General features: G+C 41.8%; 1 protein-coding gene across 2 annotated transcripts in view; it reads right to left on the bottom strand.

The window, feature by feature from the left end:
* Positions 1-25,945, bottom strand: part of WASL (WASP like actin nucleation promoting factor) — a 503,517-nt gene that overhangs the window by 285,604 nt on the left and 191,968 nt on the right. For both annotated transcript variants that reach the window (XM_053716658.1, XM_053716659.1), the window contains exon 4: positions 2,942-3,038. In XM_053716658.1, coding sequence (XP_053572633.1) covers positions 2,942-3,038 — 97 coding nt within the window. The remainder of the gene's footprint in view (positions 1-2,941; positions 3,039-25,945) is intronic.

Raw genomic sequence — 25,945 nt, 5'->3', positions numbered from 1 at the left:
AATTTACATTCACTGTAAGAAAAAAATCAATTCTGCTTTATTGAAAAAAATATTTACATCAACTAATTAAGTGGTGTCACCAAATCTATTTAAAGGGACATGAGACGCACATTTTTTCTTTCATGATTTAGAAAGAGAATGCAATTTTAAACATCTTTCTAATTTACTTCTATTATCTAATTTGTTTTATTCTCTTGATATTCTTTGCTGAAAGGCATATCTAGATATGCTCAGTAGCTGCTGATTGGTTGCTGCACATAGAAGCCTTGTGTGATTGGCTCACCATGTGCATTGCTTTTTCTTCAACTAAGGATATCTAAAAAATGAAGCAAAATAAATAATAGAAGTAAATTGTAATGTTGTTTAAATTTCTATTCTCTATCTGAATTATGAAAGAAAGATTTTGGGTTTAGTGGCCCTTTAAGGTTAAACAACTTTGTGCCTTCTTAGAAAAGGTTTGTTTTATAAAAAAAAAAAAAAAAAAAAAAAAAAAAAAAAAAGTATTAATTCCTATATATCAATCAAATTCCTTTCAGAAGTAGGTCCTAGACCAGTAATATGTGAACAATTTACAGAGGATAAAGGACAAAATAAGAGAGGAAGAATTTTTTTTTCCACCATAAACATGGTTAATTGTATTCTCTGTTCCCCTTTAATAAAGTTCCCAATTGTCCATTTTACCTGCTGTGTGCATTTAAAGGTTTGATATTTGAAATGGATACTTTTGCCTGTTGTATTCCCATCTATACTGAAAATATGAGTAACAAAACATTTTCTCTGTAGAAAAGCTTTGTAAACAGGAAACAATAGCACAAATTAATCTCCCAGTGGGGGTAGGAAGGAGAGATAATTTGTATAAGAAATAGCAGGTTGTGCTTATTCAACACAAGCCATAATTATCTTTTCAATACCTAACAGATAACATTAGCATGTCTGCTTTACCTGCGGGCTCAGCCCATTGTTATGGGAATTTTCTTGAGAATAGCAGGTGCTGGTTTAAATAATTAAAACCAGCTATTTTAAAGTACTCAGCAGTAGCTATAACAAGTCCTTTGGAAACTTATTTATAGTAGTGTCGCTTTAACAATGACACCTATTTACAGGCCCAGAAGAGCCTGGCATGAATTCTAGTAAGTATGTGGCATGAATTCTAGTAAGTACATTTAAATTAGAATCACAACGCTTACATTTATCTTCTTAAAGGGACATTATATGAATAGTAAAACAACTTTGCAATATACTTTCATTATTTATTTTGGCCTTTTTCATGTTCTAATTCTCAGAACTAAAAAGCACCATACTGTCTTCTCAAGGCTAACCCTGCTACACATCTTTCCCTAATTGGCTTTAAATGATAAATGCAAAACAATTCACATTATACTTTAACACATTAACAATATGACCATTGCTAGCCTAGCTGTCTGCAGACTCAAGCCCAGATTTACAGACAAGGCAAATATACACATGTGTGATGGGGGGGGGCTTCATGTAAACATTACTTAGAAGTGGGAATAAATTGCTTTAAAGTATACATTTTCCCCCCTCTAAAACACACTAGTAGTGTAGCTATGTGCATATGGGCCAATATCTGATCTATTAATATGGAGGCATGAGTAGGGGCCACCTTGCCTAGGTCTTATTAGGCAATTCCAATCCTTCCAATTGAATATTGTGAATGTACAAATTTAGAAGAGGGTCTGCTTTAGCTGGACAAGAAATAGTAGCTGCCTTATGTGTTTTTATCTTATCTCAGCTGTTAAATAAAACCAGATGTGAATGATCATGGGTACTGGTTAGGGCTGCGCGATTAATCGATGCGGTTTAAAAACCGTGAGAGTATGACATTTTTAGGCCCCGCCCCTTTGACGTCACCTATGACGTACAGGAGGGCCGCCGACATTTCAGAATTTTTTATTAAGCTAAAAAAAGCCAGACCCTTGAGAAGAACTTATTGAGTGCTCAAAGCACTCAGGCCGAGCTTGTTACAATATTCTGCTGCGAAACCGCTGAGCACACACAATATTTATTGTTATATTATCAACAGTTACTTCCTTTTTTTATGCAGAAGAATACAATTTTAATAAAACATATTGTAAAAAAGTAAAAACACAGCAAATATCCACTGTATTTGATTTCCTTATTGTAACTGTGTAATTTAAGTAAAATGAGCTCAAAATATGGACGTTTGCATAAACGAAGTAGCTTAGAGAATTAACCAATCATTGATAATAAATATTGTGTGTGCTCAGTGGTTTAGCAGCAGAATATTGTAACAAGCTCGGCCTGAGGGTAAAGCTCATGAGAAACAGACGGGCCCGGTGTTTACACGTTATGTGTCCGATTTCTAAGAAAATGCGCGCAGGCACACAGGCTGTTCTTGGAGCACTCGATAAGTTCTTCTCAAGGGTCTGGCTTTTTTTAGTGTCATAAAATATTCTGCATGCAAACTGGCTTTTATTGGAGAATTCGATAAGTTCTCCCTAAGGCTCCGCCTCTTTTCAGATGAACTGAGGGGGGCTTATGAAGGGTTACAGTGGGTACTAATGGGGCTTATGTAGGTTACAGAGGGGGGCTTATTGCAATAGCGATTCCCCCCCCCATATCACCCAGCCCTAGTACCTGGCATAATTCAATAAAGAAGTATCTCCAAACGTATCCAGCGTCTATGTTAATTTATGTAGCTGACTCAGTTAAGAATTGTGAAATGTCTAAACTATAATCAATAAAATGCAGAGAATATAAAAAAATTGAGATCATGGAAAGCCCAGTTCTTGAATTTAGGAGGTGTGGGTCAGGTACCAAAGCAAACACTACCATACACTTTGAATACTTTTTGTGACTAGCTGTTGCTCACCAAATTAAGGTATAAAAGGAACAAAGAGCAGATATTCATAACAGTATAGGATTTCCTTACTATCCTCTCTTTAAGCTCATTTCTTACCAGGCTTCTTTGGCCTCCTTGAGAGTAAATCACTCATTGTTTTTCTGAATCTTTTTGCCTCTTCTTCATTAGCAAAATTCAAACCAACCTGACAAGCCTGCAATACATCATTTTAGACACAGTTAGTATTAAAAGTAAAAGATGAAAGTCAGAGTGGATAAAAAACTAAAAATTATGACTTTCCCTGTATCGAAGGAAAGGAAATTATCTGGTGAGTCCACAGCTGTATTCATTACATTGTAGGAATACAGAACCTGGCCACCAGGAGGAGACAAAGACACCCCAGCCAAAGGCTTAAATACCTCCCCCACTTCCCTCATCCCCGAGGGAACAAGGAACAGTAGGAGAAATATCAGGGTGAAAAGGTGCCAGAAGAAAACTATTTAAATTTAGGTACGCCCACCGGAGAGCACGGGCAGGAGATGTGGACTCTCCCTGTATCGAAGGAAAGGAAATTATCTGGTAAGTCATAATTTTTGTTTTCATTCTAAATACAGGGAGAGTCCACAGCTGCATTCATTACTTGTGGGAAAATAATACTCAAGTTACAGAGGACACTGAATGCCAACGGGAGGGAACAAATAAGAGGTGGCCTAACCTGAGGGCACCACAGCCTGCAAGAAACCCAACTCCTGGTTAGGAGAACCAGGCAACCGCTCAACAATCAGAACTATAGGATCCTATGTCAGAGACCCAAAGGATGTCACTGCAATCGAACTGAGCTAGGAACCTCTGAGGAGGCTCGTGTCCTGGAGACTCCAAGATCCAGCGAAAAACACTCCTCCACCTACTAGGAAAAAAAACACAGGGTAAGATACCCCCCAAAAAAAGGAAGAACCTCTTCCAATATGAACAAGAGGAACAACCCTATTAGAAGGGAGATCACAAAAAGAAGAACGTATTGCAAATTGCAACACAGAATTAAGACACATAGAAAAAACACAATTTATACTTACCTGATAAATTTATTTCTCTTGTGGTGTATCCAGTCCACGGATCATCCATTACTTGTGGGATATTCTCATTCCCAACAGGAAGTTGCAAGAGGAAACCCACAGCAGAGCTGTAATATAGCTCCTCCCCTAACTGTCATATCCAGTCATTCGACCGAAAACAAGCCGAGAAAGGAGGAACCATAGGGTGCAGTGGTTACTGTAGTTTAAATTTAAAAATTACCTGCCTTAAAATGACAGGGCGGGCAGTGGACTGGATACACCACAAGAGAAATAAATTTATCAGGTAAGTATAAATTGTGTTTTCTCTTGTAAGGTGTATCCAGTCCACGGATCATCCATTACTTGTGGGATACCAATACCAAAGCTAAAGTACACGGATGAAGGGAGGGACAAGGCAGGAACTTAAATGGAAGGAAACACTGCCTGTAAAACCTCTCTCCCAAATATAGCCTCCGAAGAAGCAAAAGTATCAAATTTGCAAAATTTTGAAAAAGTATGAAGCGAAGACCAAGTCGCCGCCTTGCAAAACTGTTCAAAAGAAGCCTAATTTTTAAAGGCCCAAGTGGAAGCCACAGCTCTAGTGGAATGAGCTGTAATCCTTTCAGGAGGCTGCTGTCCAGCAGTCTCATAGGCTAAGCGGATTAAGCTTCCTAGCCAAAAAGAAGGAGAGGTTGCCGAAGCCTTTTGACCTCTCCTCTGTCCAGAGTAGACAACAAACCAAGCAGATGTTTGACGAAAATCTTTAGTAGCTTGTAAGTAAAACTTTAAAGCACGGACCACGTCCAGATTGTGTAACACAAGGATGGAACAACAATCTCTTGATTGATATTCTTGTTAGATACCACCTTAGGTAAGAACTCAGATTTGGTACGCAGGACTACCTTATCCGTATGAAAAATCAGATAAGGAGAATCACATGGAATGAAGAAGTTCAAACGGAACTTCTTGAAGAACCTTAAGAATCAAGTTTAAGCTCCATGGTGGAGCAACCGGTTTAAACACAGGCTTGATTCTAACTAAAGCCTGACAAAAAGCCTGAACGTCTGGAACATCTACCAGACGCTTAACTAGCTGACAATCCTTTTTCCAAACCTTCTTGGAGAAAAGATAATATCCTAGGAATCCTGACCTTACTCCATGAGTAACCCTTGGATTCACACCAATAAAGATATCCACGCCATACCTTATGGTAAATTTTCCTGGTGACAGGCTTTCGTGCCTATATTAAGGTATCAATAACTGACTCGGAGAAGCCACGCTTTGATAAAATCAAGCGTTCAATCTCCAGGCAGTCAGCCTCAGAGAAATTAGATTTGGATGGTTGGAAGGACCCTGAAGTAGAAGGTCCTGTCTCAGAAGCAGAGGCCATGGTGGAAAGGATGACATGTCCACTAGATCTGCATAACAGGTCCTGCGTGGCCACGCAGGTGCTATCAGAATCACTGATGCTCTCTCCTGCTTGATCTTGGCAATCAGTCTAGGGAGCAGAGGAAACGGTGGAAACACAGAAGCCAGGTTGAAAGACCAGGGCGCTGCTAGAGCATCTATCAGTGTCGCCTTGGGATCCCTGGACCTGGATCCGTAACACGGAAGCTTGGCGTTCTGGCGAGACGCCATGAGATCCAGTTCTGGTTTGCCCCAACGATGAATCAGTTGTGCAAATACCTCCGGATGGAGTTCCCACTCTCCCGGATGAAAAGTCTGACGACTTAGAAAATCCGCCTCCCAGTGCTCTACACCTGGGATATGGATAGCTGATAGGTGGCAAGAGTGAATCTCTGCCCAGCGAATTATTTTTGAAACTTCTAACATCTCTAGGGAACTTCTTGTTCCCCCTTGATGGTTGATGTAAGCTACAGACGTGATGTTGTCCGACTGAAATCTGATGTACCTCAGAGTTGCTAACTGAGGCCAAGCCTGAAGAGCCTTGAATATCGCACTTAGCTCCAGAATATTTATTGGAAGGAGAGGCTCCTCCTGAGTCCACGATCCCTGAGCCTTCAGGGAGTTCCAGACTGCACCCCAACCTAGAAGGCTGGCATTTGTTGTTACAATTGTCCAATCTGGCCTGCGAAAGGTCATACCTTTGGACAGAAGGACCCGAGATAGCTACCAGGGAAAAGAATCCCTGGTCTCTTTGTCCAGATTCAGTTGAGGGGACAAATCTGTGTAATCCCTGCTCCACTGACTGAGCATGCATAGTTGCAGCGGTCTGAGATGTAAGCGTGCAAACGGCACTATGTCCATTGCCGCTACCATTAAACCAATTACTTCCATACACTGAGCCACCGAAGGGCGCAGAATGGAATGAAGAACCCAGCAGGAATTTAGAAGCTTTGATAACCTGGACTCCGTCAGGTGAATTTTCATTTCTACAGAATCTATCAGAGTCCCTAGAAAGGAAACTCTTGTGAGTGGGGATAGAGAACTCTTTTCCTCGTTCACTTTCCACCCATGCGACCTCAGAAATGCCAGTACTACGTCCGTATGAGACTTGGCAATTTGGAAGTTTGACGCCTGTATCAGGATGTCGTCTAAATAAGGGGCTACTGCTATGCCCCGCGGCCTTAGGACCGCCATAAGCGACCCTAGAACCTTTGTAAAGATTCTTGGGGCTGTAGCTAATCCAAAGGGAAGAGCTACAACTGGTAATGCCTGTCTTGAAAGGCAAACCTGAGAAACCGATGATGATCTTTGTGTATCGGAATGTGAAGATAAGCATCCTTTAGATCCACTGTAGTCATATATTGACCCTCCTGGATCAGTGGTAGGATGGTACGAATAGTTTCCATCTTGAACGACGGAACTTTGAGGATTTTGTTTAAGATCTTTAGATCCAAAATTGGTCTGAAGGTTCCCTCTTTTTTGGGAACCACAAACAGATTTGAGTAAAAACCCTGTTCCTGTTCACTCCCATAACTAGGAGGTCTCGTACACAGTGTAAGAATGCCTCACTCTTTATCTGGTTTGCAGATAATTGTGAAAGGTGAAATCTCCCTTTTGGGGGGGAAGCTTTGAAGTCCAGAAGATATCCCTGGGATATAATTTCCAACGCACAGGGATCCTGACCATCTCTTGCCCACGCCTGGGCGAAGAGTGAAAGTCTGCCCCCTACTAGATCCGTTACCGGATAGGGGGCCGTTCCTTCATGCTGTCTTAGAGGCAGCAGCAGGCTTTTTTGACCTGCTTACCTTTTTTCCAGGTCTGGTTTGGTCTCCAGACCGCCTTGGATTGAGCAAAAGTTCCCTCTTGTTTATTATTAGAGGAAGTTGATGCCGCACCTGCCTTGAAGTTTTGAAAGGCACGAAAATTAGACTGTTTGGCCCTAATTTGGACCTGTCCTGAGGAAGGGCATTACCTTTTCCTCCAGTGATATCAGCAATAATCTCCTTCAAACCAGGCCCGAATAGGGTCTGCCCCTTGAAGGGAATGTTAAGTAGCTTAGATTTTGAAGTCACGTCAGCTGACCACGATTTAAGCCATAGCGCTCTGCGCGCCTGTATAGCAAAACCAGAATTCTTAGCCGTTAGTTTAGTCAAATGAACAATGGCATCAGAAAGAAAAGAATTGGCTAGCTTAAGTGCTCTAAGTTTGCCAAGTATGTCATCCAATGGAGTCGCTACATGTAAAGCCTCTTCCAGAGACTCAAACCAGTACGCCTCAGCAGCAGTGACAGGGGCAATGCATGCAAGGGGCTGTAGGATAAAACCTTGTTGAATAAATATTTTCTTAAGGTAACCTTCTAATTTTTTATCCATTGGATCTAAAAAAGCACAACTGTCCTCGACAGGGATGGTAGTACACTTTGCTAGAGTAGAAACTGCTCCCTCCACCTTAGGGACTGTCTGCCATAAGTCCCGTGTGGTGGCGTCTATTGGAAAAAAAATCTAAAAATAGGAGGGGAAGAGAACGGCACACCTGGTCTATCCCATTCCTTATTAATAATTTTTGTAAACCTTTAAGGTATTGGAAAAACATCAGTACACACCGGCACTGCAAGTATTTATCCAGTCTACACAATTTCCCTGGCACTGCAATGGAATCACAGTCATTCAGAGCAGCTAAAACCTCCCTAAGCAACACGCGGAGGTGTTCAAGCTTAAATTTAAATGTAGAAATATTAGAATCAGGTATCTTCCCGAGTCATTAACATCACCCACTGACTGAAGCTCTCTTTCCTCAGCTTCTGCATATTGTGAGGCAGTATCAGACATGGTTCTTAAAGCGTCAGTATGCTCTGCATTTTGTCTCACCCCAGAGCTATCTCGCTTACCTCTAAGTTCAGGTAGTCTGGCTAATACCGCTGAGTGTATTATCCATGACTGCCGCCATGTCTTGTAAAGTAAACGCTATGGGCGCCCTAGATGTACTTGGCGCCATTTGAGCGGGAGTCCCTTAAGCGGGAGTCAAAGGGTCTGACACGTGGGGAAAGTTAGTCGGCATAACTTCCCCCTCGTCAGATTCCTCTGGTGATAACATTTTTTTAAAAGACAGAAAATGATCTTTATTGCCTAAAATGTAATCAGTACATTTGGTACACATTCTAAGAGGGGGTTCCACCATGGCTTTTAAACATAATGAACAAGGAGTTTCTTCTATGTCAGACATGTTTATACAGACTAGCAATGAGACTAGCAAGCTTGGAAAACACTTCAAATCAAGTTAACAAGCAAATATAAAAAACGGTACTGTGCCTTTAAGAGAAACAAATTTTGTCAGAATTTTAAAAACAGTGAAAAACAGTGAAAAACAGTGAAAAAATGCAGTAAATCAAACGAAATTTTTACAGTGTATGTAATAGACTAGCAGAGCATTGCACCCACTTGCAAATGGATGATTAACCCCTTAGTTCAAAAAACGGATCAAAAAAACGAAATAGACGTTTTTTAACAGTCACAACCAACTGCCACAGCAAGCTGTAGCCCTACCTTCCCCAATAAACGACTTTGGAAAGCCTTTGGGCCCTTTAGAGATGTCCTATAGCATTCAGAGGGCCTTTGAGGGAATCTGGATGTCTTAGTTTGTAATTTTAACTGCACAAAAAAAAAGTTAAAATAGGCCCCTCCCACTCATAGTAACACAGTGGAAAGCCTCAGGAAACTGTTTCTAGGCAAAATTTAAGCCAGCCATGTGGAAAAAACTAGGCCCCAATAAAGTTTTATCACCAAAGCATATATAAAAACGATTAAACATGCCAGCAAACGTTTTATATTGCAATATCATAAGGGTATTACCCCTGGGAGTAAGCATGATACCAGTCGTTATTACATCACTGTATTCAGGCTTAACTTACATTAATCTGGTATCAGCAGCATTTTCTAGTGTTTTCCATCTCTAGAAAAAATTATAACTGCACATACCTGATAGCAGAATAAACTGCACGCCATTCTCTCGCTGAAGTTTTACCTCATCTGTGTAATCCCCTCAGACATATGTGAGAACAGCAATGGATCTTAGTTACAACCTGCTAAGATCATAGAAACCTCAGGCAGATTCTTCTTCTATTTACTGCCTGAGGAAAAATAGCATAACTCCGGTACTATTTAAAAATAACAAACTTTTGATTGAAGAAAATAAACTAGCTATATTTAACCACTCTCTCCTACAACGTCCTTGCTTATTGAGAGTTGCAAGAGAATGACTGGCTATGACAGTTAGGGGAGGAGCTATATTACAGCTCTGCTGTGGGTTTCCTCTTACAACTTCCTGTTGGGAATGAGAATATCCCACAAGTAATGGATGATCCGTTGACTGGATACACCTTACAAGAGAAAAAACAATCTACAGACGAAATAGGACATTAAATAAGATTCAAAGCCCACTCCTGTACAGGTAAAACGGAACCCGGTGCGACCCAGAAGGATAAATTAAAACCCAAAAAGGAACAAGGTATTTACTTGCCGGCCCTGCCGTAGACGGGGCCCTACCAAACACAACTGAACACCTGGAAGCATAAGTCTCTGGGACCGGAGCCCCAAAAGAAAGTTCTTGGGAAATCCCATGCCAGAGAAAAACTATAGCTGGATCCAACCGCAACCTTCCGCTTGCCAGGCAGCTAAGCCTATCAATGATGGCTACCCCTTCAAACAAGAACTAGCTAGACAAGTTCTGATCCAGCTCATTCTAGAGAGGAAGAAGCATACTCCAGTATCCAGAAGAGATCAGGACAAGCTAACTCCACCAAACAAAGGGAAAGAGAGAAAGAGAAAACTCCACACCTAAAATAGGTGATGAATAACTCTTTACAGCTCAAAGGACGGCTAGCAACTAAGGCAATGCCTCTGGTTTGCAGCTCAAAAAAACTGTGCCCTAGTCCCACTGGGTCACAATCCCAGGGCCTTCTTGTGCACTAAAGAGAAAGTCTAGAAAGCATCCTGCCTGACAGGGCTGTAGGGGGAGATCTGAACCCATGGCTCTGTGCTTACTACTCAGTTTGCTGATGTGATGAGCCACAGTCAGTTCTTCCTCACTAGAGAGAGACATGACCGAAAAAGAGTCCTAAGAAACTGCCACAGCAGGATTCCAACTCCAAGCCCACCGCTTGCTAGGCTGGGAACTAATTCCTAAGGCCCCATAGTCCTGAGGACCTCAGATGAGAAATTCGACCTGTTCTCTTCAGCTACACATTAGAAGAACGTCTGGATAGACAGAGCAAAACGGATGAACGTAAGGACCGTCTGTTCCGAAAGAGCACGCTCAGAGAACAGGAATGGGAAAGAGCCACAAAGGGCCTCCACCCACCACCAAATGTGAGACCCCTCGGACTTTACAGGAGGAACTCACAACTCAAAAATGTACCACTCACCAAGGGCCCCCAACTGGCATAGATCCAGAAGACCAGACCCCATAGCAAATGCTCTATAGAAAGAAAAAAAAAGGAGAATTGGAAGGAAAATCCTGATCCACATTCCCCAGAAACAAACTCTCCCTACTGACATGGAAGAGACCAAGACATTACTGCCCTGGGGGAAAAAGGCGAACAAAATTCCCCAATACCGGGAGACCTGGATCCACTGGAGAACTATACCCCCACCGGAAATCCAGAAAGCCTGCAAGATAGAGTCAAAGAAACCCCAAGCTAAGGGGAAGACCCGGCCTGGGCTGAATCCAACAACCCCCTCCAAAATGCCAACGAAGGCCTGAAGGGGAATTAAAGGACAGAACCCAAAGAAGAAATTAACTCTGTATAGAGAATGAGTGGTTTAATTGCAGTGTCAGACATTGTAACGGTCACACCCATGCCAAGGATTGAAACCAAGACTCATGGTTCGCAGCTTGTTGCTTCTCTGAGAACCACCAGAGGGGCTTATCAGCTGTAAGGCAAAGAGCCTTCCTGTCTAAAAGACCAAAACGCATACAAGGATCAAACTTGGCTCCACACTAGACCTCAGTCTAAGTCCACCCCTGAACGATGGTAAACTAAAGAAGTAATCCTAAAAAGTCTATTAGCCGATGCTGGAAAAACCAGAATGCCAAGACTCTGGAGCCACCGTAACACCTAGAAATAGGCTACTTTCACATAACACCCCCATAACACCCCCAGATCCCAAGACTTAGGATCAAAACGCAGATTTGAAGAAATCAAAGGTCCCCATAACCGGACCATGCTGAACAAGAATGGTAAAATGGTCATCCAGCGACAGCAGCTGGATTCGAACCATCCACCTTCGAGATGCAGAGCCGCAAAGATAACCATCAGGCTACACTGGACTGCTTTAATCAGGTAAGACATCCTAGTGGATAGAACCTAGGATTCTCTCTGAAGCAAAGATGAGTAATAAACTCTGCATAAAATCTTCGGCCCAAAAAAAGGACGGGACCCTACATCAACAGTGCAATGATACTGCGAAAATTACCGTGACGAGACCCCAAGGGTCACCTAGTCCAGCAGGATGGAATGAAAACTCCGAACCCATATGATCCAGCATCCAGAAACATCCAGAAGACCTAAGACAACAGGTCCTGCCTGTCCTCCGTGAAAGATGGACCTGCTCTGCCTGGACCATAATAACTTGAAAGAGCTCGTCTCTAGAGTACAATAAAGAACAGACTGAACAATTACCCAATTACCCAGGACCTGCCAGTCATCAAGGGTACGATGCGTCTGTCAAAAACCAAAAATAAATGTCATAATCATGAATTCCAGCAGTGCTAGGAAAACTGATATAAACAAATAAAGAAAATAAGATCTATGACATCGAGGGAATCCTCACCCCGAGTAAAGACCTAGAGCTTCCACGGAAGACCAATAGTCACGACCAGCAAAGTCAATCAAAACATAAACAAACCCAAGTGACGAACCTCCAAAAGAGTGTGTCCACAAGAATTCCCGAGCTCTTAAAATAAGACTATCCGAAACGGATTAGAAAAATGCACAAACAAGAATTCAAAAAGGGAGTGTAAAACAAACAGGTCCTGTCTGAGTATAACACAGACCCCCCCATAGAGCTCAGGACTGGGATTTTATAACTATATACATACAAACATTAAAGAGGATCCAACCCCCTCCATACGTCTAAGCAAGATTGTTATCTGATAGAGAGGACTGAGATCCGCCTGACAGATCAGGACTGGGAACCTCTAACATCACCAAAATCTCTCTTAGAAGCCGCTGAAGCCTCAGAGGGAACCGCACCCCCCGTCAACTGATCTGGCACAGTCGCCATTTTACACGACGGCCCATGTGAATGAGAGCACTGACTAACCCCTCTCTTACGCGTAAGAGGCAAACTCATTAAAGCCATAGAGATAGCCATGCGAAAACGCGCAGTAACCTCTGGCGGAAAAAAGACTCCCTCAGACAAAGGAGTAATGGCACTTAGGGGAACTGCTAGTGTAGGATAAGATTCTAGGGGACGTACCTCACAGGACGAGGAATCCGCAGAAGTAGACGGCTCAGTGGTCTCTAACATTTCAACATTATTTGAAGAGAACACCCTATTGCGGCATACGGAACATAATTGAGCAGGCTGGTTTACCCGGTCCTCCTCAACATACGCAGGTATCAAAATCTGTATCAGAGGAATCCTCTAGCTCAGAATCCTCCAAAATTTTAATTAAGAGTTTTAGACAAAAAAACAACTGGCACCTTTAACCCCCCATGGCTGGGGCACTCGCCACCTCCTATGACCCAGACAGGTAGAGAAATTAGCTCTTCTCCGCATCCGCTCGTCAGGAATCGGAAATGGGAGACAAGACGTGACTACACCTAGTCACATGGTGCCTCATGCAGGACCACCCCTGCTAAGTAAAAGCGCGTCAGCTTAATAAAACTGTGCAGCACTATAACCTGCATGTTCCGTAATAGCCTAAGATGTCTCCATACACATACGCAGTCAAAATCACATAACAAACATGATCAAAATGACCCCAATGTTCAATAATCTCCCTCGGGAGATATTAACCCTTTATTCCATAAAGATAAAGGAGTCCCACTGAGACCCTGTCTTCTATTGTTAGCATGTGTGTGTAAAATAAAACGATCTTACCGGAATCCAATCCGTGGAACAGCAACACTGTTCTTCAAATTTGACATGGACTTGAGTGAAGCAAGCAGCGAAACTCGTCAGACGCTGATTGCTTATAGGAGCTGTTAATCTGAGTCTGGATGGTTTCGAAGAAAGACTCTCCCTGCATCTCCAGACTCTAACTTTCATTCATGCTCTCACAGAGGCTGACAAGACTACTTAAAACTCCAGTTCCATCCCGAAGGGCAGATAACCCTCATAAGGAACTACTCTGAATCTTCTGACACTTCATTGCCAACCTCCTGTGACGAAAGGCAAAGAATGACTGGGGGATGAGGGAAGTGGGGGAGGTATTTAAGCCTTTGGCTGGGGTGTCTTTGCCGCCTCCTGGTGGCCAGGTTCTGTATTCCCACAAGTAATGAATGCAGCTGTGCACTCTCCCTGTATTTAGAAGGAAATCAATGTGTTTGTTTGTTTGTTTTTTTTAATGGGAAAAAAAAAATTATTTTTATTTAAAACCGATTCTTTTTTTAATATAATGTTCTACTGATGAAAAATCTATATAGTTTCTATTTCATTCTGAAATAAGGATTTCTTTTAATTATGTAGCATAAGGCTGTACATTCATGGCAGTAATGACTATTCACAATGTCATCTCGGTTTCTGTAAGATTATTTTTGGCATTTTTTTCTCTCTAGAAGATATCAAATATTCTTGGTTTTGTAGTTCTCAGAACTGTAAATTTGTCTCTACAGAAAAAGCATGCCTCAAAGTTGAAAATATAGCTTAAAAAACTTAAATTATGCTTACCTGATCATTTTCTTTTCTTCTGACGGATAGAGTCCACAGCTGCCTTCATTACTTTTGGGAATTCAGAACCTGGCCACCAGGAGGAGGCAAAGGCTTAAATACCTCCCCCCACTTCCCTCATCCCCCAGTCATTCTGCCAAGGGAACAAGGAACAGTAGGAGAAATATCAGGGTGAAAAAAGGAGCCAGAAGAATAAAAAACTAAATACCGCCGCCTCATAGTAAAACACGGACGCGGAACAGTGGACTCTTCCCGTCAGAAGAAAGGAAAATTATCAGGTAAGCATAATTTAAGTTTTTCTTCTTAAATGGGAAGAGTCCACAGCTGCATTCATTACTTTTGAGAAAACAATACCCAAGCTAGAGGACACTGAATGCAAACAAAAGGGCGGGTACAGAAGGCAGCCCCTTCGAAGGCACCACAGCCTGAAAAAAAAACAGCACCCTACAAAAAACTGCAACACATAGAATAAGGGGTTAAAAACTTGAAAGGACCCAGTAACTGTCTATCAGTTAAATAACCTACAAGGCCGAGCTAGAGACCACTCATATCCTTAGATCCATGGAGCACTAAAAAGCCCCCAAGGAGCCAAGTCCAGCAGGCGTTCTGACAACACAGAACTAACCCTTGACCCGAAGGAAGAACCTTGACCTATCCCCGAGGGGGAAAACAGAGGACCCATAAGATATCTAAAGGACCATCAATGAAGGAAACAAACCTTGAGACAACCAAGGCGAACCCAAGGTTGTTAAAGACAACCGCCCAGGAAGAACTCCCTAGAAGTACAAAAACATAATTTATGTAAGAACTTACCTGATAAATTCATTTCTTTCATATTAGCAAGAGTCCATGAGCTAGTGACGTATGGGATATACATTCCTACCAGGAGGGGCAAAGTTTCCCAAACCTTAAAATGCCTATAAATACACCCCTCACCACACCCACAATTCAGTTTAACGAATAGCCAAGAAGTGGGGTGATAAGAAAAAAGTGCGAAAGCATATAAAATAAGGAATTGGAATAATTGTGCTTTATACAAAAAAATCAAAACCACCACAAAAAAGGGCGGGCCTCATGGACTCTTGCTAATATGAAAGAAATGAATTTATCAGGTAAGTTCTTACATAAATTATGTTTTCTTTCATGTAATTAGCAAGAGTCCATGAGCTAGTGACGTATGGGATAATGATTACCCAAGATGTGGATCTTTCCACGCAAGAGTCACTAGAGAGGGAGGGATAAAATAAAGACAGCCAATTCCTGCTGAAAATAATCCACACCCAGAATAAAATTTTAATGAAAAAACATAAGCAGAAGATTCAAACTGAAAACACTGCCTGAAGTACGTTTCTACCAAAAACTGCTTCAAAAGAAGAAAACACATCAAAATGGTAGAATATAGTAAAATTATGCAAAGAGGACCACGTTGCTGCTTTGCAAATCTGATCAACCGAAGCTTCATTCCTAAACGCCCAGGAAGTAGAAACTGACCTAGTAGAATGAGCTGTAATCCTTTGAGGCGGAGTGTTACCCGACTCAACATAGGCATGATGAAATAAAGATTTCAACCAAGATGCCAAAGAAATGGCAGAAGCTTTCTGGCCTTTTCTAGAACCGGAAAAGATGACAAATAGACTAGAAGTCTTTCGGAAAGACTTAGTAGCTTCAACATAATATTACAAAGCTCTAACAGCATCCAAAGAATGCAATGATTTCTCCTTAGAATTCATAGGATCAGGACATAATGAAGGAACCACAATTTCTCTACTAATGTTGTTAGAATTCACAACCTTAGGTAAAAAATTCAAAAGAAGTTCGCAGCACCGCCTTATCCTGATGCAAAATCAGAAAAGGAGACTCACAAAAAAGAGTAGATAATTCAGAGACTCTTCTGGCAGAAGAGATGGCCAAAAGAAACAAAACTTTCCAAGAAAGTAATAGAACGACCAACGAATGCATGGGTTCAAAAGGAGGAGCTTGAAGAGCCCCCAGAACCAAATTCAAACTCCAAAGAGGAGAAATTGACTTATGACAGGTTTTATACGAACCAAAGGTTGTACAAAACAATAAATATCAGGAAGATTAGCAAACCTTCTGTGAAAAAGAACAGAAAGAGCAGAGATTTGTCTTTCAAGGAACTTGTGGACAAACCTTTATCTAAACCATCCTGAAGAAACTAAAATTCTCGGTATTCAAAAAGAATGCCAAGAAAAAAGATGAGAAAGACACTAAGAAATATAAGTCTTCCAGACTCTATAATATATCTCACTAGATACAAATTTACGAGCCTGTCACATAGTATCAATCACAGAGTCAGAGAAACCTCTTTGACCAAGAATCAAGCGTTCAAACTCCATACCTTAAAATTAAGGTTTTGAGACAGAAAGACTGGTCTTAACGGAAGAGTCCACAGCTGGCAAGAGGCCATCCGGACAAGATCCGCATACCAAAACCTGTGAGGCCATGCTGGAGCTACCAGCAGGACAAACGAGCATTCCTTTAGAATATTGGAGAATACCCTTGGAAGAAGAACTAGAGGCGGAAAGATATAGGCAGGATGACACTTGTAAGGAAGAAATAATGCATCCACTGCCTCCGCCCGAGGATCCCGGGATCCGGACAGATACCAGGGAAGTTTCTTGTTTAGATGAGAAGCCATCAGATCTATTTCTGAGAGTTCCCACATTTGAACAATCTGAGGAAATACCTCTGGGTGAAGAGACCATTCGCCCAGGTGCAACGTTTGGCGACTGAGATAATCCGCTTTCCTATTGTCCATACCTGGGATATGAACCGCAGAGATTAGACAGGAGCTGGATTCCGCCCAAACCAAAATTCGAGATACTTCTTTCATAACCAGAGGACTGTAAGTCCCTCCTTGATGATTGATGTATGCCACAGTTGTGACATTGTCTATCTGAAAACAAATGAACAACTCTCTCTTCAGAAGAGGCCAAGACTGAAAAGCTCTGAAAATTGCACAGAGTTTCAAAATATTGATCGGAAATCTCACCTCCTGAGATTCCCAAACCCCTTGTGCCGTCAGATACCCCCACACAGCTCCCCAACCTGTAAGACTTGCATCTGTTGAGATTATAGTCCAGGTCGGAAGAACAAGAAGCCCCCTGAACTAAACGATGGTGATCTGTCCACCATGTCAGAGAGTGTCGTATAATCGGTTTAAAGATATTAATTGAGATATCTTTGAGTAATCCCTGCACCATTGGTTCAGCATACAGAGCTGAAGAGGTCGCATGTGAAAACGAGCAAAGGAGATCGCATCTGATGCGGCAGTCCTAAGACCTAAAATTTCCATGCATAAGGCTACCAAAGGGAATGATTGTGACTGAAGGTTTTGACAAGCTGAAATCAATGTTAAACTTCTCTTGTCTGACAATGACAGTCATAGACACTGAATCTATCTAGAAACCTAAAAAGGTTACCCTTGTCTGAGGAATCAATGAACTGATTGGTAAATTGAACCTCCAACCATGAACTTGAAGAAACAACACAAGTCGATTCGTATGAGATTCTTCGAAAATGAGAAGACTGAGCAAATACCAAGATATCGTCCAAATAAGGAAATACCAAAACCCTGTTCTCTGATTACAGAAAGAAGGGCACCGAGAACCTTTGAAAAAAATTCTTGGAACTGAGGCTAGGCCAAACGGTAGAGCCAAAAAAACTGGTAATGCTTGTCTAAAAAGAGAATCTCAGACACTAAAAGTGATCTGGATGAATCGGAATATGCAGATACACATCCTGTAAATCTATTGTAGACATATAATGCCCTTGCTAAACAAAAAGCAGGATAGTCCTACAGTAACCATCTTGAATGTTGGTATCCTTACATAACGATTCAATATTAATAGATCCGGAACTGGTCTGAAGGAATTGACCTTCTTTGGTACAATGAAGAGATAAAATAAAACCCCAGCCCCTGTTCCAGAACTGGAACTGGCATAATTACTCCAACCAACTCTAGATCTGAAACACATTTCAGAAATGCTGAGCCTTTGCTGTGTTAACTGGGACACGGGAAAGAAAAAAATCTCTTAGCAGGAGGCCTTAACTGAAGCCAATTCTGTACCTTTCTGAAACAATGTTCTGAAACCAGAAATTGAGAACGGAATTGATCCAAATTTCTTTGAAGAAAACGTAATCTGCCCCATACCAGCTGAGCTGGAATAAGGGCCGCACCTTCATGGGTACTTAGGAGCTGGCTATAGATTTCTATAAGGCTTGGATATATTCCAAACTGGAAATAGTTTCCAAACTGATACCGCTCCTGAGGATAAAGGATCAGGCTTTTGTTCCTTGTTGAAAGGAAAGGAACGAAAAAGATTATTAGACCTAAATTTACCTTAGATTTTTTTATCCTTTGGTAAAAACATAATTTATGCTTACCTGATAAATTCCTTTCTTCTGTTGTGTGATCAGTCCACGGGTCATCATTACTTCTGGGATATAACTCCTCCCCAACAGGAAATGCAAGAGGATTCACCCAGCAGAGCTGCACATAGCTCCTCCCCTCTACGTCAGTCCCAGTCATTCGACCAAGAATCAACGAGAAAGGAGTAACCAAGGGTGAAGTGGTGACTGGAGTATAATTTAAAAAATATTTACCTGCCTTAAAACAGGGCGGGCCGTGGACTGATCACACAACAGAAGAAAGGAATTTATCAGGTAAGCATAAATTATGTTTTCTTCTGTTATGTGTGATCAGTCCACGGGTCATCATTACTTCTGGGATACCAATACCAAAGCAAAAGTACACGGATGACGGGAGGGATAGGCAGGCTCATTATACAGAAGGAACCACTGCCTGAAGAACCTTTCTCCCAAAAATAGCCTCCGAAGAAGCAAAAGTGTCAAATTTGTAAAATTTGGAAAAAGTATGAAGCGAAGACCAAGTTGCAGCCTTGCAAATCTGTTCAACAGAGGCCTCATTCTTAAAGGCCCAAGTGGAAGCCACAGCTCTAGTGGAGTGGGCTGTAATTCTTTCAGGAGGCTGCTGTCCAGCAGTCTCATAGGCTAAACGTATTATGCTACGAAGCCAAAAAGAGAGAGAGGTAGCAGAAGCTTTTTGACCTCTCCTCTGTCCAGAATAAACGACAAACAGGGAAGAAGTTTGGCGAAAATCTTTAGTTGCCTGCAAGTAGAACTTGAGGGCACGAACTACATCCAGATTGTGTAGAAGACGTTCCTTCTTTGAAGAAGGATTTGGACACAAGGATGGAACAACAATCTCTTGATTGATATTCCTGTTAGTGACTACCTTAGGTAAGAACCCAGGTTTAGTACGCAGAACTACCTTGTCTGAGTGAAAAATCAGATAAGGAGAATCACAATGTAAGGCTGATAACTCAGAGACTCTTCGAGCCGAGGAAATAGCCATTAAAAACAGAACTTTCCAAGATAACAATTTTATATCAATGGAATGAAGGGGTTCAAACGGAACACCTTGTAAAACGTTAAGAACTAAGTTTAAACTCCATGGCGGAGCAACAGCTTTAAACACAGGCTTGATCCTAGCTAAAGCCTGACAAAAGGTCTGGACGTCTGGATTTTCTGACAGACGCCTGTGTAACAAGATGGACAGAGCTGAAATCTGTCCCTTTAATGAACTAGCTGATAAACCCTTTTCTAAACCTTCTTGTAGAAAAGACAATATCCTAGCGATCCTAACCTTACTCCAGGAGTAACCTTTGGATTCGCACCAGTATAGGTATTTACGCCATATTTTATGGTAAATCCTTCTGGTAACAGGCTTCCTAGCCTGTATCAGGGTATCAATAACCGACTCAGAAAAACCACGTTTTGATAAAATCAAGCGTTCAATTTCCAAGCAGTCAGCTTCAGAGAAGTTAGATTTTGATGTTTGAATGGACCCTGTATCAGAAGGTCCTGTCTTAGAGGTAGAGACCAAGGCGGACAGGATGACATGTCCACTAGATCTGCATACCAAGTCCTGTGTGGCCATGCAGGCGCTATTAGAATCACTGATGCTCTCTCCTGTTTGATTTTGGCAATCAATCGAGGAAGCAGCGGGAAGGGTGGAAACACATAAGCCATCCCGAAGTTCCAAGGTGCTGTCAAAGCATCTATCAGAACCGCTCCCGGATCCCTGGATCTGGACCCGTAGTGAGGAAGTTTGGCGTTCTGGCGAGACGCCATGAGATCTATCTCTGGTTTGCCCCAACGTCGAAGTATTTGGGCAAAGACCTCCGGATGAAGTTCCCACTCCCCCGGATGAAAAGTCTGGCGACTCAAGAAATCCGCCTCCCAGTTCTCCACTCCCGGGATGTGGATTGCTGACAGGTGGCAAGAGTGAGACTCTGCCCAGCGAATTATCTTTGATACTTCCATCATTGCTAGGGAGCTTCTTGTCCCTCCCTGATGGTTGATGTAAGCTACAGTCGTGATGTTGTCCGACTGAAACCTGATGAACCCCCGAGTTGTTAATTGGGGCCAAGCCAGAAGGGCATTGAGAACTGCTCTCAATTCCAGAATGTTTATTGGAAGGAGACTCTCCTCCTGATTCCATAGTCCCTGAGCCTTCAGAGAATTCCAGACAGCGCCCCAACCTAGTAGGCTGGCGTCTGTTGTTACAATTGTCCAGTCTGGCCTGCTGAATGGCATCCCCCTGGACAGGTGTGGCCGATAAAGCCACCATAGAAGAGAATTTCTGGTCTCTTGATTCAGATTCAGAGTAGGGGACAAATCTGAGTAATCCCCATTCCACTGACTTAGCATGCACAATTGCAGCGGTCTGAGGTGTAGGCGTGCAAAAGGTACTATGTCCATTGCCGCTACCATTAAGCCGATCACCTCCATGCATTGAGCTACTGACGGGTGTTGAATGGAATGAAGGACACGGCATGCATTTTGAAGCTTTGTTAACCTGTCTTCTGTCAGGTAAATCTTCATTTCTACAGAATCTATAAGAGTCCCCAAGAATGGAACTCTTGTGAGAGGAAAAAGAGAACTCTTCTTTTCGTTCACTTTCCATCCATGCGACCTTAGAAATGCCAGAACTAACTCTGTATGAGACTTGGCAGTCTGAAAGCTTGAAGCTTGTATTAGAATGTCGTCTAGGTACGGAGCTACCGAAATCCCTCGCGGTCTTAGTACCGCCAGAAGGGCACCCAGAACCTTTGTGAAGATTCTTGGAGCCGTAGCCAATCCGAATGGAAGAGCTACAAACTGGTAGTGCCTGTCTAAGAAGGCAAACCTTAGATACCGGTGATGATCTTTGTGGATCGGTATGTGAAGGTAAGCATCTTTTAAATCCACTGTGGTCATGTACTGACCCTTTTGGATCATGGGTAAGATTGTCCGAATAGTTTCCATTTTGAATGATGGAACTCTTAGGAATTTGTTTAGAATCTTTAAATCTAAGATTGGCCTGAAAGTTCCCTCTTTTTTGGGAACCACAAACAGGTTTGAGTAGAACCCTTGTCCTTGTTCCGACCGCGGAACCGGATGGATCACTCCCATTAATAACAGGTCTTGTACACAGCGTAGAAACGCCTCTTTCTTTATCTGGTTTGTTGACAACCTTGACAGATGAAATCTCCCTCTTGGGGGAGATAATTTGAAGTCTAGAAGGTATCCCTGAGATATGATCTCTAGTGCCCAGGGATCCTGAACATCTCTTGCCCAGGCCTGGGCGAAGAGAGAAAGTCTGCCCCCCACTAGATCCGGTCCCGGATCGGGGGCTCTCGATTCATGCTGTCTTTGGGGCAGCAGCAGGTTTCCTGGCCTGCTTGCTCTTGTTCCAGGACTGGTTAGGCTTCCAGCCTTGCCTGTAACGAGCAACAGCTCCCTCCTGTTTTGGTGCAGTGGAGGTTGATGCTGCTCCTGTTTTGAAATTCCGAAAGGGACGAAAATTAGACTGTCTAGCCTTAGCTTTGGCTTTGTCTTGAGGTAGGGCGTGGCCCTTACCTCCTGTAATGTCAGCGATAATTTCTTTCAAACCGGGCCCAAATAAAGACTGCCCCTTGAAAGGTATATTAAGTAATTTGGACTTAGAAGTAACATCGGCTGACCAGGATTTTAGCCACAGCGCCCTACGTGCCTGTATGGCGAATCCTGAGTTCTTAGCCGTAAGTTTGGTTAAATGTACTACGGCCTCCGAAATGAAAGAATTAGCTAGTTTAAGGACTCTAAGCCTGTCCGTAATGTCGTCTAGCGTAGATGAACTAAGGTTCTCTTCCAGAGACTCAATCCAAAATGCTGCCGCAGCCGTAATCGGCGCGATACATGCAAGGGGTTGCAATATAAAACCTTGTTGAACAAACATTTTCTTAAGGTAACCCTCTAATTTTTTATCCATTGGATCTGAAAAAGCACAGCTATCCTCCACCGGGATAGTGGTACGCTTAGCTAAAGTAGAAACTGCTCCCTCCACCTTAGGGACCGTTTGCCATAAGTCCCGAGTGGTGGCGTCTATTGGAAACATCTTTCTAAATATTGGAGGGGGTGAGAACGGCACACCGGGTCTATCCCACTCCTTAGTAACAATTTCAGTTAGTCTCTTAGGTATAGGAAAAACGTCAGTACTCGCCGGTACCGCAAAGTATTTATCCAACCTACACAGTTTCTCTGGTATTGCAACGGTGTTACAATCATTAAGAGCTGCTAAGACCTCCCCTAGTAATACACGGAGGTTTTCCAATTTAAATTTAAAATTTGAAATATCTGAATCCAATCTGTTTGGATCAGAACCGTCACCCACAGAATGAAGCTCTCCGTCCTCATGCTCTGCGAGCTGTGACGCAGTATCAGACATGGCCCTAGTATTGTCAGCGCACTCTGTTCTCACCCCAGAGTGATCACGCTTGCCTCTTAGTTCTGGTAATTTAGACAAAACTTCAGTCATAACAGTAGCCATATCTTGTAATGTTATCTGTAATGGCCGCCCAGATGTACTAGGCGCCATAATATCACGCACCTCCCGGGCGGGAGATGCAGGTACTGCCGCGTGAGGCGAGTTAGTCGGCATAACTCTCCCCTCGCTGTTTGGTGAAATTTGTTCACATTGTACAGATTGACTTTTATTTAAAGTAGCATCAATACAGTTAGTACATAAATTTCTATTGGGCTCCACCTTGGCATTGGAACAAATGACACAGATATCTTCCTCTGAGTCAGACATGTTTAACACACTAGCAAAAAAAACTTACAACTTGGTTATAATCTTTTTTAGCAAAAACGTACTGTGCCTCAAAGAGGTACTAAACGATTAAATGACAGTTGAAATAATGAACTGAAAAACAGTTATAGCATCAAACTTTAAAACAACACAACTTTTAGCAAAGGTTTGTTCCCATTAGTAAAATAACAATAATTAAATTTGACATAAAAAATACAAAGCAACGTTTTTATTCACAGTCACTATAAGAATTCTCACAGCTCTGCTGAGAGAATTTACCTCCCTTCAAAGAAGTTTGAAGACCCCTGAGATCTGTCAGAGATGAACCGGATCATGCAGGAAATATAAAAGTAACTGACTGGAATTTTTTGATGCGTAGCAAAGAGCGCCAAAAACGGCCCCTCCCTCTCCCACACAGCAGTGAAGAGAAACGAAACTGTCACAAATAAAAGTAAAAAAAAAAAAAAAAAAAAAAGGCTGCCAAGTGGAAAATAATGCCCATTAATATTTATTCACACAGTACCTCAGCAATGTAAACGATTCTACATTCCAGCAAAAACGTTTAACATGATAAATAGTTATTAAAAGGATTAGTGACCTTTAACAGAGTAGTTCCGGTGAAATACCATCCCCAGAATACTGAAGTGTATACATACATGTCATTTTAACGGTATGGCAGGATTTTCTCATCAATTCCATTCAGAAAATAAAAACTGCTACATACCTCAATGCAGATTCATCTGCCCGCTGTCCCCTGATCTGAAGCCTTTACCTCCCTCAGATGGCCGAGAACAGCAATATGATCTTAACAACTCCGGTTAAAATCATAGTCAAAAAACTCTGGCAGATTCTTCCTCAAACTCTGCCAGAGAAGTAATAACACGCTCCGGTGCTATTGTAAAATAACAAACTTTTGATTGAAGTCATAAAAACTAAGTATAATCACCATAGTCCTCTCACACATCCTATCTAGTCGTTGGGTGCAAGAGAATGACTGGGACTGACGTAGAGGGGAGGAGCTATGTGCAGCTCTGCTGGGTGAATCCTCTTGCATTTCCTGTTGGGGAGGAGTTATATCCCAGAAGTAATGATGACCCGTGGACTGATCACACATAACAGAAGAAAAAGTTCCCTTCCTTCCAGAAACAATTGAGATAATAATTTAATACCCTGGAAAGAAAGGGAAAGCAAAGTTGACTTAGAAGACATATCAGCATTTCAAGTTTAATCCATAAAGCTTTTCTAGCTAAAATAGCTAGAGACATATACCTGACATCAACTCTAATGATATCAAAAGATGGTATCACCAATAAAATTATTAGCATGTTATAGAATAATAATAATGCTATAAAATTATGATCTGTTACTTGTTGCGCTAAAGCTTCTAACCAAAAAGTTGAAGCTGCAGCAACATCCGCTAAAATATAGCAGGTCTAAGAAGATTACCTGAACATAAGTAAGCTTTTCTTAGAAAGGATTCAATTTTCCTTAAATAAAGTACTATCTGCCGTAGGAATAGTAGTACATTAAGCAGGAGTAGAGACAGCCCCATAACCTTAGGGATTTTGTCCCAAAAAAACTCTAATCTGTCAGATGGCACAGGATATAATTGCTTAAACGTTTAGAAGGAGTAAAAGAATTACACAAATTATTCCATTCCCTGGAAATTACTTCAGAAATAGCATCAGGGAGATTAAACACTTCTGGAATAACTACAGGAGATTAAAAAACCTTATTTAAACGTTTAGATTTAGTATCCAGAGGACCAGAATCCTCTATTTCTAATGCAATTAATACTTCTTTAAATAAAGAACGAATAAATTCCATCTTGAACAAATACAAAGATTTATCAGTATCAGAATGATGATGTTCATTTAAAAATTCATCTGAAAAAAAGAGAAGTTTTAAAAGACTTTTATGTAAACTAGAAGGAGAAATAACAGACATAGCCTTCTTAATGGATTTAAAAAAAAAAAAAAAAATCTCTTATGTTTATCAGGAACACTGAAAATTAGATGTTGACGGAACAGCAACAGGTAATGTAACAGTACTAAAGGAAATTTTATCTGCATTAATAAGTTTGTCATGACATGCAATACAAACAACAGCTGGAGAAACAGATACCAAAAATTATAGCAGATACACTTAGCTTGGTAGCTCCAGCACTAGACAGCGATTTTCCTGTAGTATCTTCTGACTCAGATGCAACGTGAGACATCTTGCAATATGTAAGACAAAAAAACAACATATAAAGCAAAATTGATCAAATTCCTTAAATGACAGTTTCAGGAATGGGAAAAAAATGCCAAAGAACAAGCTTCTAGCAACCAGAAGCAATGAAAAAATGAGACTAAAATAATGTGGAGACAAAAGCGACGCCCATATTTTTTAGCGCCAAATCAGACGCCCACATTATTTGGCGCCTAAAATGCTTTTGGCGCCAAAAATGACGCCACATCCGGAACGCCGACATTTTTGGCGCAAAATAACGTCAAAAAATGACGCAACTTCCGGCGACACGTATGACGCCGGAAACGGAAAATAATTTTTGCGCCAAAAAAGTCCGCGCCAAGAATGACGCAATAAAATGAAGCATTTTCAGCCCCCGCGAGCC

The sequence above is a fragment of the Bombina bombina genome, chromosome 6 (genome assembly GCF_027579735.1).
Source record: "Bombina bombina isolate aBomBom1 chromosome 6, aBomBom1.pri, whole genome shotgun sequence".
Lineage (NCBI taxonomy): Eukaryota > Metazoa > Chordata > Amphibia > Anura > Bombinatoridae > Bombina > Bombina bombina.
The sequence above is the reverse complement of the archived record's forward strand: the minus strand, read 5'-3'. Positions and strand labels throughout refer to the sequence as shown.